This window comes from Nothoprocta perdicaria, unplaced genomic scaffold (assembly GCF_003342845.1).
Source record: "Nothoprocta perdicaria isolate Ctin4 unplaced genomic scaffold, notPer1 scaffold_154, whole genome shotgun sequence".
Classification (NCBI taxonomy): domain Eukaryota; kingdom Metazoa; phylum Chordata; class Aves; order Tinamiformes; family Tinamidae; genus Nothoprocta; species Nothoprocta perdicaria.
The window spans coordinates 1,392,088-1,409,241 of record NW_020454694.1 but is presented as its reverse complement, the minus strand read 5'-3'; the positions used below and the strand labels follow the sequence as shown (position 1 = coordinate 1,409,241).

General features: G+C 40.0%; 1 protein-coding gene across 1 annotated transcript in view; it reads right to left on the bottom strand.

Moving 5' to 3' along the window:
* Positions 1-17,154, bottom strand: part of VPS41 (VPS41, HOPS complex subunit) — an 87,894-nt gene that overhangs the window by 35,329 nt on the left and 35,411 nt on the right. Inside the window, exons 5-9 of the mRNA XM_026034982.1 lie at positions 17,000-17,062; positions 15,672-15,737; positions 7,523-7,642; positions 4,391-4,537; positions 3,106-3,172 (exon numbers count right to left, since the gene is read on the bottom strand). Coding sequence (XP_025890767.1) covers positions 3,106-3,172; positions 4,391-4,537; positions 7,523-7,642; positions 15,672-15,737; positions 17,000-17,062 — 463 coding nt within the window. The remainder of the gene's footprint in view (positions 1-3,105; positions 3,173-4,390; positions 4,538-7,522; positions 7,643-15,671; positions 15,738-16,999; positions 17,063-17,154) is intronic.

Genomic DNA, 17,154 nt, shown 5'->3' with positions numbered 1-17,154 from the left:
TTTATATCAGAAATCTACTTCAAGGGGGACACACATGGGAGTCAATTGCTCAAAAGGCACTGGCGACCAGCTGGCACCTGGAATTAAGGTGAGATTCTTCAAATAAAACCTGGGCTACAGGAATTGAATAGGAAGCTTCCAATCAACTTAAGTCTTTTGCTGAGTTTTCACTGCTGATTTTTACTTACCAGTGTTATTAACAACCTGAGTAAATTAACTCAGACAGAGATGAAGTACTTCTCCACAGAAAAAGAATACAAAAACCTGAGCTACTTCACAAGGCTACTGTGTCTTGTGGAAGACTATTTAATCCTTGTAAGGTGTCCTGTTTCACTTTGAAAAGCCATTATATTAACTGTAAAGTGCTAATTAGTTCTTCAAGAAAAAGCCCTCTAGTAGGCTCCAGTTGAGGAAGGGTTCCCTGTTCAGCAGTTGTCCAGTATTAGAGCTTTTGTACACATATCAGGAGCCAGCACAGAGGTCAAACGCTCTTTAAGAAAGACCACAATGGCATTTAGCCCACGTTAAGCCTGTAATTCAATACCGATATTCTCTAATCAATACTGTACTTTGCTGCAGTAGCTGACGGAGCTACACCGATAGGATCTGCTCAGCTAACAGGCATTCAAAACCTAAGCAGGAACAGTTCACTCGAGTTTATCTGTGCCACTGAATGAGCAGCCACGTACATAATGAACTGCAACACACAGCCCAAGAGACAGCAGAGAAGACTGAAKGCGAAACGAAAATCCCCGCTAAACCACTGAAAGGTGTAAATAAAGTTAGTGATGTCACATAGATCTTAATGCATGGAAGGTGAGTTAATATTTCCTCTATTTTCTCTTGCACAAAACCACAGCATCATCCTTTTGAAAAGATGACAACGATCACCAGAGCAGTTTGGTGACATTACACTCCCCTGSTACGGGCAGTCTGGTTTTGGATCAGGGAAGATATCACACGTTTTCCTATCTCGGAGTAAGTGTGCGACATGTTAGAACCAGAAAACAAGGAAGCCCTTGTTCCACAGTCTTCTACACACCTACCTTTCACAAACTTGCAAGGCAGGAAATAGGTCCTCTCTTTATTTGCTGGGCTGCAAAGTTCCTTCAGTTTCTTTGCACTGAAGGAACATTTATGTTTTACCAATGCTGTCACAGTTTACTGCACTATTTTTAACCTTGATACCCTCAAAGTTACCCTTTGACACCTTGGTTTTCATTTCAGATGCAAAACTGTAGGCAGAAAGAAAACAGTAAACGTGACAAAAGCTGTACTGTTATCAGCTTGGCTTTTTTTCATGAAGTATGATGCCAAGCAGTTGTAAGCAAGMACATGAGGATATTCAGCTATCCTGCCACTGAAGAATAATCTTGCATTGTGTAAGTTCTAGATATTAAAAAGATTCACACTGAAAGTGTATCAGCTTATGCATTCATTTAGTATTCATATGCTCTTGCAAGAAAAAAAAAACACAAAAAACAGAAACACAAAACAACAAAAAAATTAAAAACAAAACAAAAAAGCCACCTGCTTGCCAGCTTGCCCATGGATAATATCAAGATTTTCCAACTATACATCTGAAAGTAAAGTTTAAGTCAAAGTAAAATTGAAATAGACACTGTGACATAATACTGGGCTCTTAAGAGCAGCTTCTACATGATTATATCAAAAACTATTGTAATTTCCACTGAGATTTGAACAAATAATGCTGCCCCCTTTTCCCTCCCAATTTAAAGCAATGACTGCTGACAGTCTTTGGCAGAGCTGTTTCAGTGCTTTGACCTGAAACCAGAAAGAAATCCCAAGCACATGGTTAGCAGGTTAGCGACACAGTTCTCAAAAAAGGGAGGATTTCGGCTGAAGAGTGTAAGATCAAGAAGCGACTTGAAGAGCAATGTCTAACCTTGGCTAGATTTCCACCTAAACAGTTTGATGAGAGCTTTTCATTATTTTTAAATAAGGTTTCAAAARACAGAGTCAGATAAGGTCAGATTCTTCATCATAGATATACCAGAACTAAAATTGTAAAAACTGCAGCTGGTYATCTCATGTAAATCATCCCTTTAAATTATTTTCGAGATTATCTGCAGGTACACAAAAGCTTATATAAAGMTTTGTGGACAGAACTCAAGACTGAATTCCTCCTCAACATAATTTGCTCAAAAATCTAGAATTCCAGAGTTAGAATTTCTTTGGGGAAAATGCAATCTTAATCAACAAGTAGCTTTTARGTCTCAGTTTGTCACACCTTCTCACCCTATCCAGAACTTAATGAATTTCCTAGTTGATTTTGAGGAGCTGTTTTCAACCTGTTCTTCTCTGAAATGATTAAGCCACATGCATCTCGCCCTGCAACATTATGGTCAGGATGCTGACATGGTCAGCGGTCCCCACTGCTTTGCAGTCCAGGGGGCCTCTTTACCTTTCTATTATTACTCTTTACAAAACTTTMCTTATCAGAAGTTTGTTGTGGGGACACTTGAAAGACTTTGTTTACTTCCCTTCTTCTCGCCATCCCACAAAGAAATCTACTTTATGCTTTACTTCATATATGTTTTTTATCATGTTTTTTTTCTATTAATCAGCGATAACAAAACTTATTCTTATCACCTAAAATGGAGAAATAGGAAAGCAAAGGGGAACAGACAAAATGCAAATGCAAAAAAGGCAACAGAGGAAGTTCAAAACAGCTCTCTAACATCACACGAAGAAACATTATAAAAAAGTGATGTATGATAAAATCGAAGACAATTCATTTAACTACGGCCTATGTTCTCTTTAATATGAAACCATGACCATGGTTTAAACAAGATGAAAAGACACATTCTCTGTACGAATCTGTATGAAGGTAAAATTTAAATACCTGCTGTTCACATAAGAATCTCTGATTTTGGAAGGGCACAGGATTCAGACTCACGGAGATTACAGAAAACCCCTCATGAGGGCACTGTGACAACCTCACCAGGTAAAAATGAGGAGACCTTTCTGTTATAACTACACATTGCCTTTGAATCGTAACAGCTTTGCCAGGCTAGAATGCTAAAACAGACCTCTCAAAGCTTATCTAATTTTGAGAAGGAGAGCACCTTCATGGAATCATACCTATTTCCACATAGCGGTTCGGAAGGTCGCGCATTTCACTGGCATGCCGTTCCTTTACGGAGCAAATCTGGAAAACAGATTTGGATCATTACGATAAACAAACTGCGGCTCACAAAATAATATTAACTCTTCCCAGAAACTCCTTATTGAGGCATTTTTGTGCACGAATTTCTATATTTTGAAAAACATAGGCTATAAGATGACAGCAATGCATCAGTGAAGAAGAAAACAAGWGAGGAAAGTTGTGACTGTAGCACATAGCCCTATAAATATGTTAGGAAAGAAGGAGGAAAAGGGACCACAGGAKAAAATTCTAAAAGCAGTTGCTCAATATTACTTCTTTACACTATATGAGTGCAGTACACATCAGTTTGATTTTCCTGTCTTCTCATACTAAGTATCTCATTACCTTACTATTTCAGTAAGAATATGCTATTGCATCTCACAATAAGAGGAAGAGAACATGTATATTTAAAGAAATGCAAATACCCAAGTGTTGTAAAGCAAGCAAAAACACAGGGAAGACAGATGCCAAACTCAGACAAGCCTGCTGATTTGTAAAATTCAAAGCTTAATGCTGCAAAAGCTTTTTATGCTTCACCTACCTCACTTTATCCTCCCTTTCCATCTACTGCTAACAAGTACTTTTAATTTCCCACTGTGCAATGATGTAGCAATCTGTTATTAGAAAGCACSTAACAGGCTTGTAAGTAAACCCATGTCAGGTGTTAGACTGAGCAAATCATACAAACAGTCTGTAGAGAACAAGTTTGAAATGCCAGTTTCCTGCTGAAAGTAAAGCAAACCTCAATCTGTCTCCCCAACAGTGTTCTCCCTGTCCCATTTTTACCATGGTTGACTGAAATTTTAKGGCTGCTTCATCAGTCACAGCCCCCTCCACCACTAAACAAACCCCTCCAAAACAAAACAAAACAAAAAAACTCTGGCAAATTCTTCTTCCTTAAAGCTAATCAAAAGCAATGAATTCACAACAGCTCTCTAAAAAGCTTTCAAAAGAGGAAATCTCTCCAAGGCACAGGGAAGTGTCCCTGAGGACTGCACTCACTGTGTGCTCACACACAGAAAACTGTCTGACCGCTGGGTGTCTATCACTCCTCCTCCTCCTCGCGAGGGTCACTCCAATGACATTTCTATGGCAGCAGGAGTCCTGCACACTGGAGTCAAACCAAATTCTATTCTTTTCGATTGTCTTTSCTTTTCAGAAATAATCCTCTGTTTCTCTGTGATAACAGCAAGCATTTATTACAAAGACAGGTAATTGTACCTTTACTGAATTTCCCCAGCCAATAATCAGCGTTAAATTATCCTTCCAGCAAAGGCTGCAGGGATACATATCTGGGCGAAGGCTTATGTCGTCTCGAGGCACATTGGTAATTCTTTGCTTGGAGATCATGTCAAGTATCTTCACGCCCTGGAAGTTTAAATAAAAGAGAAATTTATTTAGTCTGACAAACTCCTACCCACCACATCCCAGATTATTCTGTACAGTAAGACGGTGACGCCGTTTATGGCACAAGGTTCAGGGCAGGTCTGCACCAAGGAGGATCGCAGTTTTAACAGAGAGCAATCCCCTCACAGGAGGTGGCAAAAGAAACAGAGAGGAAATGTTAGATATTTTGAATTGGCATGCAAAATAAAAAGATAACAAGGTTATCAGACAGATTACGAACTGTAGTCACGACTCTGTCCAGCATGTTGGGCTGGTGCTACTACTGAGRAAACAGCAACAAGAAAATCTCAGCTCTTCCAAAATAGTTCCCTACAGGTAAGCAGAAATTTCCACCTTGGAAAAAGAAGAGAGGAAGTAGCAACTCAGTAGCACGAAAGAAGCCAACCTGCTCTTCACCTAAAATGCACTTCTACTCTTACAATATAACAGAAACAATCGTACTTAAATGACACCTGGTTTTCTTTGCTGTGATTTTTCACTGACTCTCCAGGAAAGCTCCTGAATGAGCAAAACAAAAACCAAAAACAAACAAAAAGGTTTACAGACAGGAAGATTAAAGTCATTTCTAAAAAAAAAATAAATGAGTCATTAATCAGATTTTCCATGTTATTTAGAAAAGGTGAGCTGTAACCTTTCCAGTAACAAAATGGAGATTAATTTCATGCTAAGTAATGACTCGTTTCTTAGTGATTTAAACACAGAAGTTCCCTAAATAAAATGATGCTCTTTGCTAGATATTTCCTTTAATATTTCCTTTTCACTGAGCAGAAAAAAACAGCTCTCATGATCGCAGAAAAGCAGATGGAAGGGACCTTGAAAGGTCAGTGTCCGGGATGCCATTCCATGTTATGATTTCTCCAGTGACAAAATTGATTTAAGAGATTCCCCTGTCCGTTTCTGTTCCCCCTCACTGCAGGTTTCCAGGTCCTCAGCTCTACTGATTCAACTSTTCATAAGTCAACAAGTCCAAAGGTAGAGGTCATGGTCCAGACTTTTGGGGTTTTTTTTAACCTGTATCACAAGGAGCAGTAAGTGCCCTGAGGGTGGGCAGGAACACGCGGCTGGAGATGGGCAGGGGCTTCTTCAGTATCTTTGTCTTTAAAGACATTTGATGAAGTGTGCAGTCTTGTTTGATCTGCAATTTGATGAAGTTGTCTTTTACTGATCTACAATCACAATTTTCAGGTAAAAATGACACATTCTGTTTTTTGGCAGGGCAGCAAATGCCACATTAGGTAGGCTAGCTAACTTTCAAAGCATCCCAACACAGCAGCGTAGAATCCACTACAGCTGAGGTATCTTATTCCCATCGAGAACCAAAAAGACTTCCAGAATCAYCTTCCTTTCATTAGGAAGCCAAAATCCTGTTATTTCATTGTGAGACAGGCAGCCTGACACCTTTAAGGATTTGGCTCCCAGGACCCTCAGTCTTGTAAAATTCACAGACTAATTCTCACTCTTGGCCAAGGATGAAGGAGAAGAGGGCACAGCAACAGATGTGTGCTATATGAGCACGCAACAGCAGAATTAGGCCTTGCCTATATAACCCAGAGCACATCTCAGAATATCCAAGGTCTAATGAGCTCACACAGAGTGACAAAAAAAAAAAAAAAAAAAAAAAAAAAAAAAAAAAAAAAAAAAAAGGCCAAGCAAACCAAATAACGTAAAAATTAGTCAGCTAAATGCCAAGTACATTATGTAGCAAGGCTATATATGATTTTCTCTGAATGACTTAGGGGGAGGGAGAGAGAGAAAAAAAGAAAGCAATAACCCTCCCTCAATCTTGCAGGAGGAAGGAGAAAAATTTAAAAAGCTAAAGGTGGGGGGAAGGGAAAGCCCAATAACCAAATATATTAATCTTTTGGAGGGCAAGTGTCACTTCATTTTTCATTGAAGGATAGGCCCTGACCATGGCTTTTTGTCTCTGACAGATGGTTCTCAACATTTTATTAGTATGCTGTGTTTTGATGTGGCACGTCATCTCCAGAGATAGCTCTCCTCAACTGTCCTGTCTATTCCCAGCAGATTCACCTAGAATATATATTTTAATTGTATGACTCTTAAAAGAACAAACCCTCAAAAGAGTTATCCCTGTGATGATCAAGTGGTTAAAGAGGAGCACAACCACCTCTAACAATTGCACACAAAACTGTTTTTAAAGGAAATAAAAGAACAATTGCTTAAAAATATTTTTATAAATGCTTCCCTTTAGGAGGAGAACCACCCTCCAGGCGAAACAAACCAAAAGGACACGTTGTGCTTTCAGAAACATCCTTAGTCACATTTGAAAATAAAACTCCGGAATTTAGACATGTTACATACTTGAAATGTATCCCTCACTGCTGAACTTATAAACACAGGCACTGACATATCTATAAGATATATGGTCACAGGTGCAATACAATACTCAGCATGATGATGTGGTGCCCTTTGAGATATGAATAATACCTACAGCAAAAAGGGTATAGTTTCTCCAAAGTCTTTTCCAGTGGCCCACTCGAATAAACAGTAATAACTACGATTTTCTTTGGCCTGTTACTTTAGAAATACATGCAATAATATTGCTTCAATACAAAATTTTTTGGTTTATGAAGAGTTCACGTAAACATGACTTCCTCAGGCAGCTTGCCTCAGTGGTGAAAAATCTGCCTTACGACAGCATAGAGTGGCAACCATTCCTAATGGTTAACTGTGCAGCTCCTTCTCATAAATTTCTTGAGAAGCATGCAGTCATATCAAGAACACAGAACAGCCAGCAGGAAATGCCAGCAGCAGGGTTATCTGTGAAGAAAACATCTAAAACACTTTCCTTCAATGCCATACTTAGTAGAATCCTCAAATGCATCATTTTTAAAGGAGTATGTGGAGATTTTGTACTAATTTGAAGCACTTACAAATACCACTGTAGCACAACTTTTGTTTCATTTACTAGTGACAAATACTTACCATATTATTGGCCCAAGCAATTAAGTGTCCTCTCCATTTTACATTTCTTATGTTTCCCTCTCCTTCATGTAAAACYGAGGGCTTCCATCTGTTCATCCAACCTCTCTCATACAACAGCAACTATAAGAAAGTGCAACAAGAAACATTTCTGTAATGCAACACTGTATGTAAAAACTGGAGGGATTTTTTGCTCTTATTCTTCTCTGGTTCAAGAACAGAAAAAAACACAAACAAAACAAAGCATTTTCACATAGGACACTTACAACGAGAACTTTCTTTATCACAGAATTCCAGTTGCTTTATTAATAATAAGGAGTCCTGCTATAGAGCTTTTCAAAAGAAGGTTAAGTACAGCTAATTCGCACTTTAAGGACACAGAGATAAAGGAACTTAAGAACCTAAACATACAGAGCTAGTGACAACAGTTATGTAAGAACGCTGATAGAGAAAGTGGACTGTCTCCCACCAATGAGTGGACGCACTGATTTACTGATGGGATCTTTCCTCCCTCCATAAAACAGGAGATAGAAAATCTGAACCCCACATGTCTGAGGGTTGTCACACAAAATTGCCTAAGAACTGCAAGCTTTTGGTTTGGTCCCTATATAGAAATACACGGCATGCAGACTGCACTGCACTACAACAGCTCCTGYTTGTAAAACCGTTATCCTTGGGAGTCCTGCATTCTGCAGATGGGGATTTTAAAATATTTTAGAATATCTAAAACCACAGGATACCATGAAATGCATTGCAACAGCAAAGAAACGAATCCAGCTGTCTGCAGCTTCCATGGCAGTCCAACTCCTTTACCCATTGCTTTATGACTCCCGAAAGTTATTTAATGGGATTGTAACACGGCCCTCGGAGCAATGCTGGGGGCAGCACTTGGGAGGGATTCCTCAAGGTAAGGAGCTGAAGCATCTGTGAAGGTTGTGCCTGGAGGCGCCAGCCCCGGCAGCCCTGAGCACAGACACACGCGCACGAGCTCGCCTGCATCTCGCCCCACAGGACTGCACAGGGCCACTGAGACACATAAATTACTGACCACTGAGGCCCTCACTAAATGAAGACCTACACTGAATTACTGTTTATGAATACACATAACATTTCACATCTAAGATCCTGTTGCACGTGCCTATGTGTGGCTTCCCCCCAAACCGCCACTCCATATTTGTATAAAGACTTCATACAATAAAAAGCTAATTATTTAAAATACTATTTTAATGAAATACTTTAAAAAAAAAAAAGAAAGAAAAAGAACAAAACAAAACAATTTCTCAGTCTGCTTCTCTATGCTAAAGCCGCAAGATGGCACCAAAGGACAAATATTTTCCCTCAAAGTTTAAGCTGGTTGCTGTCCAGGAGGGTTCATCAGGAGCACAAATTTCTTGCTTACGGACATCCAGCCTCCTTCACACCATCAAAACGACCCGGTTCCCCTCACAACACCCTCCTGTACCCCATTCACATGAGGGGAAACAGGGTAGTTTTTCRCCACCTCCTACGGGATACGCTCCAAGGCAAGCGGCAACAGGCCCGGGCTATTTTCATCCGGACACACTGCACAAGGCTGCTAAATGTGCATGAGGTAAAAGGCAAAGCAGGCCGCCCTTGTTCATATCAACTGCAATTTGACCCTTTTCTGCTTATTACTGCATTCTGCTCTAAGTTGATTACACACAAGTCTCAGAGTGAGCRTGGAATGACTCTCTGCGGCCACTCTGGTGGCTCTCATGCTTTGTGAGCATTACGTTTTCATGCATCTCTACCCCGCTAAGAAACTGCAAAGAAAAAAATAAATGACCTGAGAAAGACCTGGCAGGAAGGGGGGAAATCCTGCCCTAGTCTACGCTCAACCATAAGAACCTGCTTAATTCACCTCTCCAAGGAAGGCAGTAGCTGACTGCAGTCCGATGTTGTTTGCAGCAAAGATGGGGAGCAAACGGGGCTCACCGGAGCATGCCCTAGTGCCCCATTTTAAAACAAGAAGTGCAGCAAGGAAGCCAAATCTGCCTTGCATTCAAAACTATGGTTTCATTAAAAACTATTAGAAAGATCAGGAAGCACTTTACTAATTTATCTGCAATGGAATTACCTGTATTTTTTTTCTGATATACAGTGTAATTTATTTATTTCTTACAGCAGCTGACACTTGGAGCCTGAATTAGCAAACACAGAACCTCAGCATGTGTTTCAAAGCTGCTGCCCGCTGGATGCATTTCGCTCAAAAGACTCAGCCTAACTTATTTCTCAGTCTTCCACTCTGTCTTCATATTGAAATGTTTATCGCACCAGAAAGCCATTTAAAACTTCACCAGAAGCTGGACACATAACAAAAAGCCCCACTGTTTCTGGAGGGACTCCTCTTCCCACCTCCCTCTCCTTTTGGTATGGGAAAAATATTTTAGGGCTTGATTTGCCATAAATCCCATATTTTGGCAGTCAGCATTCACAGTACTTATATTTCAACGGCAGCCACAAAATGAGTTTCCTGCATTCTCTGCAATACAGTCGGCATCATCTTCTTTTCGATATCCTCCGGCAAATCTGTCGAGTTCTTTGCTGAAACACAGTAGCACTTAAAGCACACTTCCAGCACCTCTTGCACGTAGCACAGCTACAATAACAAATTGAACTTTGATTTGAAGGCAACCCACCCACAGTACTTGATCGTACACTGCAGTCTCCCAATAGCTTACTCTTAAATTATTTGGGAGGCCTTCATATCTGCTTATGCTCAAAAGCTGGATCATTAAAAGAGCAGATACAAGAAAATACAAAATACAATCTTGAAATAGAAGACATAAGCTGGGTGTGGGACAATTTTTTATTTAAAGAACAAGTTGATTTAATTCACTGAGTGAAATATCACTAAGTAACTTTCACTCCCAATAGCTAAGCATCCTCAGACAGAGCTCACAACACTATTTGCAGAGTGAGTCCAATACAGAGAGCAGACCAGTGCTTGGGTTTAATGGAGCTTGTCATGCAATTAGCATTAACACTAATCACATGTAATCCCAGTCTTTAAACTACGCATAGGAAATCCCAATCCACTGAACAAAGAGGCAATAGGTAGTGACAACAGGATGAAATAATTCAAATGAATTTTCACCTCGCCTTCAAATGCCCTGTTAAAACACTGAAATAATTCTCACACAGCCTGAACTTTTGAAGGAAACATGCCTTTAATGAACTACCATGCACAGCATCATGCGTGTAAAACATTCCCYGTGTGTATCACTTCCCGCAATTCCTTTGTTTTAATATTGCACCTTGTTTGTAAAGATCTAGGAATCCTGTAAGAATTAACACAAAGAAAAAGATAGAAACTGACATTTGTAATTGTAGAGCCACCCTTTCTTTCCCTGTTGCAGCACTGTCATGCTAGTTTCAGCCAAACYCAACTAGGCACAACCTCACTGGATTTATTCTTGTCCTATTCTTTTTTTGCCTAAGTGCAGAGATGTGGCTACCTGTGGTGCCTGTTTTGGCACCTGGTTTGCCAAACCCCTCTGCTCAGCGAGGCAGAATCACCAAGAGCTAACCCATTACTGTGGTGGCTGCAAGCGACCGGCACAGGCACATGCTGCTTTAACAATAAACCCAGCCCTGTTTCCCGGCACAGCCAAGATTAACAGGCAACTGAGAGCAACCCAGAGGAACACGCCATGTGAAGACTTACTGATTCTGCATTTGTAGGAAAATTCATAGTGAGAAGCAAAATCACTACTTGTGTTTGGATAGGGCTGGCCTGGATGAGCTCAAACGAGGCAGGCCCAACCGTGGGCCTGCTGGTGAGCAACCAAAATAYTGGTGAGGTGTTTCTGGCACGAAGCTCTGTGGTTTAAGGAGAGAAGGAAGGGAGGAAAAGAGGGGCAGCAACAGAAGTCTAAGGAGATCAAGCTGGGGCTTGGAAAGCAAGTCCTACAGGCAGAGATACAAAYGCTCACACATTTCTTATACTTTGAACCTCTTTGTTTGCCACCTCAGACATGAAAAAAGTTTTCCACTAGACTCCTGCAAAACATCCAACCACAGACTATATTCACACAGGAGCACAATTCATTGTGTCTTTACCAAAGAAATCTGTCTCTTACAGTACAGGGAGAATGTTTTTTACTTTTCAGAATAAAGTGCACATCTGTTAAACACTCAAACATCTGCTTATTAAGCCAAGAACATGACTATAGATCAAAGTCTCATTTGTTGAATAACACAGGCTATATCCATACATCACAAGGAGCAAATCGGAGCCCCGTACTAGTGTGGCTTGCTTGCTGCTCCAGTTTGTTTCCTGTTTATGGTAAATTATCCAATGCATGGACACAAATTGCCTTACTATTTACTCTTTCCTCACTTAAACCGGACCTTTGAGTATTTACTGAGTGACATTTTATAGCTTACAAAGCAATCTGCCTTTCCTGTCTGGTACTCTTCTACCCAACGTAATGCCAAACAGCTGACTATCTGCTTTCTAAAAATGGACTGTGCTGCAAACAGCATCCTGACAATTTAATAATTTGTCAAAGTGGTCCAACCAGTTATTAYGAAGTACATATCATAGGGTTCAGAGGTAAAGGTCATCTACTTACTCACAAAGCAAAGTGCATCTGCTGACACTAAAAAGCAGACAATTAAAAGAAAAAAAAAACACAAAAATGTCTCACACATAAACCCAGATACATTCCCTGGTAGACTTGACTTTAACATAGAAATTCCACTGCCCATGGCAGCAGCTGCAGTTCCACAAGTGCTTGTGTGTGGTTCAGGGTCGCTCTTCTTTCAGTGCATATGAAGTTGCTCTACTTGGAGTGGAAAGGAATTTAGAATATCTTCTTTTGTGTCTCAGGCAGAGCACACTGCGAGTCCCACACAGGATTTCAACAATKAAATTTTATTTTAGATTTAAATAATAAGACTGCCCCAGACAACCTTAAATTCTTTTGTCTTTTATAACACACAAGCAGGGAAGTGTAATGTTGAAACATGGATATCTACATGCTCAGATACTAATTCTGGGAGGACAAATGGGAACAACAAACGTGTTGAGGTACACCCACCTGCATTTGGAAACTGGTTCTCATAGTGTATCTTCTCCAGAAATACAGACCTATTCTCTCTATATGTATTCTTATAATGATATTTTATATAAAGTATTATACACTGTATCATGCACATATATGTATATAGATACATATGTGACTGCTCACAGACACGGGTCAATTTTTTTCATATCTATCTCAGCTCCTTAACCCTTAAATACAGCTTATTAAAAAGGTTTCAAATTGGATAGTCAAATCAACAATTATGGAGAATACATGCTTTAAGCAAAGTAGAAGCCCCAGCCTGTAAGAGATGAATATTCTGCTCTAAATCCAGCTTCAGACTCACTTCCTGAATTCCAGTCCTGGCAGAAGCGCCCCCAGACACACACACACAACCCCCTCCTAATTAAGGTACATTCAGCAGGTGACTCAATTGCTCCAGAAGATTCAGCCTCCCACAAATACCACTACAAAAGCACTCATGTCTGGTTCTTGATGTTAATCAAAACATGAAACAGAAGCCTCATTGATGCCTCTGCCTGCAGAGGAACCTGCTCTCCCAAGCTATCTTTATGTACGATGCAGTAACCAATACCTTGATTTTGGAACTTCRATCTCCTTCAGTCTCCCTCTTGGTTGGTTCTACCTCTTTAACCCTCTGAATGTGACAGTCACTTGCACTGTGCAATAACACTCATGTAGCTGATATGTTTGGAAAGACCAGGATTCTAAGGGTTAAGTAAAGAACACCTTTATTGTAGCTTTACCACCCTCATTTAGCTAGCTTTTACCCTGCTATTTTTTAAGATTAGACCCTTTTTTAAAAGGTAGAAGGTTATGATCTTCAATAGCACAGTATTTGTCTTTTCCCTTGCTTTGAAGCTCTGCTGTCTGCTCTGGACAGGAATGCCCTGTTATTTACAATATAAAGTATTATTTTTGCAGGGTTACCATCATCTGCCAAGTCACCCCAATGGTGCTGCGGTTAATTGCTGAGATAAGGGGTGGGGGGGTGGTTAGTATGGCATCTACTGCGTCCCACTGCGCTCATGGCAACACTTCTGCAATGGTTTTGCCTGTTTTTCTAGGCACACATAATGCTCATCGATTGATGGCATTATAGAAATATCAATTAGGGAAATGGATGGCATTGATGGAAAAAAAAAAGGCAGGAAAAGCATTTAAATACAATAATAGAAAGCTMAGTAACACCCCAAGTTTAAGTTCTTTACTTGAAAAGTTTTAACAAGAAAACATTTTAAATTAGTTAATTAGTTATAACACAAACTTCTTGAAGGACTCTAGCAAAAGCCTCTTTAGGTAAATATATAAACATGCAAAGTTCAACATATCAGCAGTTTAGCTTCCAACTGTCTGCAATGATCTAAACATTTCCCCCCAGGAATCACTGTTCTTAAGTCAACTTTAGATCAGGCAGCATTTCTGGGACCTGCTAAATCTCAACATCATAAAAAAATTCAAGTAYGTTCCAAATAATTGGCCAGTGCTGGGAATGAGAGCCCCTACCACACRTCTCTGAAGCACATTGGTTAGTGTGTCCCCCTGCCTCTCAGTTATGAGGAACTGTTCTTCCTCAAAAAGCCTGCCCAGGTGCTAATTTACAGTTACAGACACAATTCATGAAGGTATTAATGTTAAAGGAACCTATTCAGGCTATAATGTCGCTATAAAATTAATATTTAGGCAGATCTTTTAAGTACTCTATTGAGATGAGACAAAATGCTATTAAGGTTGGTGTGTGGTGGGCGTTCTTGCTTTCTGTGTGCATGTGTGGCTTGGGTTCTGTGATTTGTTTTACCATGATTTGTTTTACAACCACGCGAACCGCAGGGTGAAGGGGCTGAGCCTTCAGGTCCTCTTGGCTTCTCGTGGACTGTTCCGTTCCCTGCTGCCTCCACTCTTTGGCTTTATATTTAAGACGAGATGAATAAAAAGCAGGGTTTTTTTTTCAAGACTTTTTTTTTCCCCTCAGAAAAAAATACCTGAGATAAATAAACAGATGCTATAGCTTTCTTAATTTTCACAGAGCATTTTATTGTCATATAGCTTTTTTTTACTTTTTTTTTTTTGGTAGAAAGGCAGAAGAGGAAGGGCTTATACAAGAAGCCGAGAGGTTTTGTTTGTTGGTTTTATGCATCAATAAAATCAAGTTACAGGTGTCAAGGGACTTATTTCAATGCTAAAAACCTTATGTTAAGATGTCAATTAAAGTTTTCCTGAAGTGGAAAGTTTAAAAAAAAAAAAAAAAAAAAAAAAAAAAAAAGGAAAGCATTAAGAGTCAGTATACATTCCCCAGAGGACAGAATATAAAACAACCTGTCAAGTAATCAAAGATAACCAAAGAGAATGTGTTAACTCCCTGATGCTTTTCTCTGTTCAGCATCAGGTGAATCCAAGTTTTTCTACCACCTGACGGAGCCCTCTCCTATTAATTCCCTGCCTCTCTCTTTCCCTGCCACTTTTATCAGTACTGAAAAGCTTCATAAACTCGTGGCTGAGAAAGGTGTACACTGACTCTGCATTATTTTAAGSACAACACCAACTCTGTCCAGCCAGCAAAAGCTGTCAAACACACACCCACTAGCTTGAAAAAGGCTATTCTTCAAAATATATGGAACTGTTAATGAGAATTAATTTGTACTCAGCACTAGAAGTCAGTATTTCTTACATGTCGGGAAGGGAGATCCAGCACGTTCAGTGTGATGAGTCTACGAGTGAGCACTGATCATCCTTAATTCATAAGGAAAGGCAGCAGTAAAACTCCATTAATTCAAGAAAGATTTCAAAATCCGATTTTGTATGTTTTAGGTCAAAACAGAAAAAAAAAGTGGTACAAGATACTTGCAGGGTCTGAGTTTGTCAGTACTCCAGAAGCCAGAAATTTCACCTTACACCAACAGAACACCGTAATGCAGATTTACAGGACCAAACTGCCCCAAACTGGAGGACAAGAAAGGGGAAGACTGAAGGGAAGAAAAAACAATTTTTGCCTAACAGGTTAAAATCCAAGATTCAACCTTCGATTTATTTTTAAAAGCTGGTTAAAGAAAGCCTATGYTCATTAGAGTACGACCGCTTACCTTTTTTCCTCCTGTTACAAACTGCTTGAAGTGAGATCTTACAAACTGAGGATGAACAGCAACAATCTGAGTATAAAGTAGGAGGCAGGGTGGGGAGGAAGAAAAAGAAGAGGATTATGGATTATGTACATTGCAAGGAGGAGACAGATACTAGATTTTTTTTTAAACTAGATAACTCYTTGTCAAATATTAAACATTACAGCCAAATTCTGCCTCTAAAATAGAAACTGTTTCAGATGTCTCTGTTTTTCTTTTTTTTTTTTTTTCAGTCCCGCTGCCTTTTCTCATTAAAAAAACAAAAGAGAAAAAAAGAAAAGCCTCCACACCTGCAGCTGACATTCGGGGTGTGCTACACAGCCCAGCAAGCACCCGAACGAGGGCCGGGCAGCCCGAGGCGCAGGTGGCCAGCTCGGCTCCAGGACATGGTCCCTGCTGCCGCCCGCAGAACACACGTGTCCCGGTAGCCCCACGCTCGGATCACGTAGGATCTGCGGCACTGCCGAACGGCTTGGAGTTGCTGCCTCGCCTGCCTGCGTAGCCGGGCTCATCAGGATACAATCACGGAAGCCACGGGCTTCGTGTGACAGGTCGAGCATGGGGGACACAGCTAAAACAGCCACGAGGGCTCCCAGCGCGGGAGGCAACTGGGCGGCACCTCATGAGTGTGAAAACTTAACRAGCTTATTCTTTTTTTCCTCCCCCTCCCAACCCTCTCAAAAGAGCAGCAGCAACAGAAAGATCCCATTTCATTTCCCAAATGGAATAATTTGCACACACCACTATCTCCCCTAACAAGAAAAGCTGCTTTTTGCAAAAAAAAAAAAAAGACCTTACATCTTCCTCTGTGCCTATTAGAGGTACTTTTTAATAGCCTGAAAAGACCATTTAAGCAGAGTATAATTGAAGTTTTACCCTCACACAGCATATGCTAACATTGCTGCTCATTTTTTTCCCATGGGATAGGTGGAACTGATATGAATTGGTCACAAAATATTGACCTCAGAGTTAGGATAACCCTCAGAATTTATATCAGAGAACTATAAAGAGAAATATGTGGAGACAGGTAACAGCTGAAACAGGACAATTTCAATTTCACTTTGCCTTTCGTATTTGAAAAACTCAATAATTTTTCTTACAAAACCTGGATCAGCTTTCTTCCAACCTAACAAGATCAAAAGTGTTTATATAGAGACAGGTAACTATTTTCTAGTGCCTTGAATAACATCACAAAGAAGCAATATTCGTCCCTCTTGTTTCGTTTCAATGTAGCCTTTCTGTTATTAAAGACAGTAACAACCCAATTACTATAGATTAAAACAAGCACTTACTTTAATAGGACAGTCAAATGTTTCATGATACTCTTCTGCTGAGTATAATCCAAATACCTGCACCTAAAGAGGTATGAAAAGAAAAAAGCAAGAAAATAAAAAAAAAAATTCACCTAATAACTACTTTACAATTGAAAGTCAATGTGATTTATGCA